Source organism: Brassica oleracea, chromosome C6 (assembly GCF_000695525.1).
Source record: "Brassica oleracea var. oleracea cultivar TO1000 chromosome C6, BOL, whole genome shotgun sequence".
Lineage (NCBI taxonomy): Eukaryota > Viridiplantae > Streptophyta > Magnoliopsida > Brassicales > Brassicaceae > Brassica > Brassica oleracea.
The window spans coordinates 14836411-14840603 of NC_027753.1; the positions used below are offsets into that span (position 1 = coordinate 14836411).

Below are 4193 nucleotides of genomic sequence, written 5' to 3' on the forward strand. Positions count from 1 at the left end.
TTCGATCGTACATATTTACTAATAAATTTGATTTTATAATTGATTTGAATGGATTTTTTTAGATTTTTTTGTTAAAAATAAAAAGACTCAAATCCGAGTGAAAACCTCCGGATTTGTAAATACTAATCCGAAAAAATTTAAAAATCTGTATATTTTACTTGAATTTATAAATACTACATGAATTTTTAAATCAATCACAATATATAAACCAATAAAACTAATTGATGTTTTTTAACTTTTTTCCTTGAAATAATTATGTGTATAGCAATTAGTCTCGACATAATCTATCATACCTTCTTCGAAATAAAGTTTCTTTTTTACTAGCTATTTCGACGAAATTGAGTCTTCCTTAGACCATCAATTAGTTGATGATCGAGCCACTTTCCGAGTAGAATTAATAGGTCCGGATGTAGGCCCGCTTTGATATCATTTGAAAATTCAAGGGTTTCGGACTTTAAACCAAGCGATAACTAGATTGGCCCAAATCTTTTATATATTACTTTAGTTACTTTCGTATTTTCAAAGTAAGATTTTATCTCCAAAAGTTTTAGACATTAGTCTTTATTTCAATTCAAAACTATCTGATTACAGAAAAACAAATAAAGAACGATTATCTTTTGCTTTTTTGGTAATAACTTGTCAAACATATTCAAAGCCTTAGAGAATGACAAAAAAATACAAACGGTTTCAAAACTGTAATAAAAAAATTATAGATTAAACAAGATTTGACGTGGAAGCACCCTTAGCCAACTGATTAAGGTTTAAAGGTTTTTACACGTAGGTCCGGGGTTTGAATCCCACACTATGCAATTTCTTGCAGATTATATGATACGAAGCTTATCGGAGGTTCAAGACTACTAAATGCAGAACTGTTTGTTGTGGTCATCTTCTGCGGAGAGATCTTGTCTATTGAGGATGTCGAACATGTAGAACTATCTGTCGATCTAAGTGTTTCGGAAGAGATTCATAATAGAATCATTATTCGTAGAGTTGTTCATCAATATTGCTTTTGTAACATGTAGTTGATCATCAGAACTAAATAGAGTTATGAAATTATACGTGATATGTATTATCCAGTGTTGAAAAAAAAACAGGATTTAAAAGGTAGAATAAGATATGAAATTAATGTATTTATTGAGATGGTGTGAACAGAATTTAAAGGAGTAAAAACTAACAAAAGTAATAAAGGATATATATAGCCTTTATAATAGTAAAAAAAGGAATTTATCCAATGTTGATCATCATCTTGACAAATTCATCATAATTGACTTGACCATCACCATCCAGATCTGCCTCCTTAATCATTTGTTCAGCTTCTTCATCGGTTAGCTTTTCCCCTAGATTTATCATTACATGACTCAACTGCAATAACAAAGCTTGTTACATTAATAAAATAAATCACGACATTTTCTTAGTTGTAAATAAGCTCAATCTGAAGGCCCGTCCAACGTTTCCGAAAGTTCTTTCCCCAAAAACAATTATCTCTCTTCGGATTTGAGTTTTGTTTATCCATGGCTAAGTGTGCTTTGTATTGGGTGTTTCACCACTGATCGACCACGGACGACGTATAAATGAAATTGAGCGTCTTATAGAGACTATAATAGTCTTTCTGCTACAAATAACAGTTGGTCAAATATGATCTTTAAAAACATCGTGAACATAATGCTTTGTTAAATATATATAGTTCTTAAACAACATAACTTGTTTTGGCCTAAGCTTGACCATAAGCTTCGAATAAACGTGAAATTTGATCAGTCCAGCCTATATAATACTAGAAAAAAATTGCTGCATGAACTCCAGCTTATTATTTTGTAATTTTGTAAAAAGTTGTTAGACATGCTCAGGTGAAATGAACTATTAGCTTCTACTTAAAAGAATGCTATTTAAATTGCAAACCCTGTTATTAAGAAATTTGTATATACTTCCTCCATTTTTTTATAATTGACGTTTTAGAAAAATATTTTGTTTTAAATTAGATGATGTTTTCAATTTTAAACATGAAATATATTATTATTTTGTGTTATATAACCATTTAAATTCTGCAGTCTATTTCGTTATGAGTTAATTTATTGTTAGGTGAATAATTAATAGTTTTGTTTAAAAATATATAACAATTAATGGCTTATTAATCTATGTGTATAACATATTTTAGGAGTGCATGCAAAATGTGCAAATATAAAAAAAAATACGTATTATGTAACTTTTAGGGATGTAAGCAACCACTTTTTTTTGGTCAAACAAACACATATTTAATTTTAATTAAACTAGGTGAAACATGTGCTTTCCTGTTCCAACAAACCAATCGATTCAAACGCATTCTACTATCTACATGTAACTATTTCCCATTAATTATTTTTCCCTCGTTCTTCTGCAAAGATTCACAATGCCAGCTAGCTGTAAGTCTTCACGATGTAAAACAGAATTTCGAAAATATAATATCAAATAACTAAATAGCTACTATTGTTATTTTATCAAAAAATGTTAAGATCATAAATGAGACAAATATGGATCTCTTTTTCTGAAAAAAAGAGACAAATATGGATCTCTTTAAATTCAAAGATTGTCTGGCCTTGTTGTCTGATTTTTGTTATTGTTATTAAATATGTCCAAGTCTGTTTAATTTAGCTGTATTTTTCATCTGTCTGCGTTTATAATGCAAAATTAATTGAACAAATGGGTCTATAAACTTATGATGGTTAGCCGGATTTGACAACATGAAAATATAGAGCATGTACCACTTAAGCAGCTACAACATTTTATGAAATTGGTTCATGAACGCAATCAAAATCGACAAAAACTCAATTTAGATAAGGATCTAAATAATTATGTCTCTAATCATTTATAACAAAAATACAGTTAGACCGTACATGCTATTATTGGAGAACGTTGTACAAAAACGCAATCCAGTGCATTGAACTAATTGTTTATTGTTTGTATACTCTACTTAAAATAAATCAAGCACATATGTATAAAAAAGACGGCATCAAGTTTTAAAATTATTTTTCTCAAAAAAAATAATACTCAAGTTTTAAAATTTTAAAATAAAGAGAAAAATAAGAGTCACGGACCTCACTGGCAGATATATAACCATTTTGGTCTTTGTCAAAGACTTTGAAAACTTCTTTAAGCTCCTCTTCTGCGTCACTTTCCTATACCATCACCACAACAACAAATTAACAAATAAAATTGTTATAAAATATATAGTCTCTTTTTAGAATATAAAAACAGAGATCTTCTCAAATCAGAGTTGTTACTTGTTTTTTTGGTACAAAATTTGTTACTTGTTATGATGAGTAGAGAACAAGTAAATGCATAGAAAGATGAGAAAATACTTGATGTGATCAAATGTTTAAAAATATAAGAAACTAATATGCAGAAGTATAATGAATGAGATAGCTCCATTTTTTGTCAAAAAAAAAAAAGAGATAGCTCCATTCTTCACAAAGAATCAGAAATGAACGTAATTAATATATGGAGAGATAAAGAGAGAGGAACCTGAAGTTTCTTGGCCATGAGGTTCAGAAACTCAGCAAATTCAATGGTGCCATTGCCATCAGAGTCGATCTCAGTGATGATATCTTGAAATTCTTGTTCTGTCGGATGCTGATCTAAGGAACGAATGACTATTGCAAGGTCTTCCACCGTTATACAACCTATTATTTGATTATATTCCAAAACAACAATATAGATGTCACACCACATATCAATTTTCCAAATTTTATCTATATAATCATCTAGAGGAAGCAAGACAGAACCGTCGCCGTCTTTGTCGAAGAGACAAAAAGCCTCTTTGAACCCAATGATCTCATCTTTTGTCAGTGCTATCTTTTCCATTGTTTTTTGGGAATTTTTTTTTTGAGAGAGAGAGAGAGAGAGAGAGAGAGAGAGAGAGAGAGAGATTTTGATGAATCTCTGATTTGTGGTCTATTTGTAGAGTCGTTACAAGAACTTTCTTTCTTCTTTTTTGCACCAAAAACTTTCTTCTCTGGACTCATGTACTTTTTCAACTATTTTTTAAATTAAACTTCAAATCATTTTAAGTTATTTGAACAGAAAAAATGTTAAAAAGGAAATTTTATTTATTCATTTTTTTTTAGAACTCTTGTACTAAATTTTTTAATTCTTTTTTTATTATCAAAACACGAAGAAACAATAAAAACAACAACTGCGCTAACAAAATAGGAACAAATAAG

At 29.5% G+C, this 4193-nt stretch overlaps 1 protein-coding gene across 1 annotated transcript; it reads right to left on the reverse strand.

Moving 5' to 3' along the window:
• Nucleotides 1-1149: 1149 nt before the first annotated feature.
• LOC106299297 (calmodulin-like protein 8) lies at nucleotides 1150-3873 on the reverse strand. The gene is made up of 4 exons (XM_013735408.1): nucleotides 3756-3873; nucleotides 3496-3653; nucleotides 3069-3149; nucleotides 1150-1362 (listed from the first exon to the last, which is right to left on the reverse strand). The coding sequence occupies exons 1-4, from the start codon at nucleotides 3832-3834 to the stop codon at nucleotides 1225-1227; spliced, it is 456 nt and encodes a 151-aa protein (XP_013590862.1). The 5' UTR covers nucleotides 3835-3873; the 3' UTR covers nucleotides 1150-1224.
• Between the last annotated feature and the right edge of the window lie 320 nt (nucleotides 3874-4193).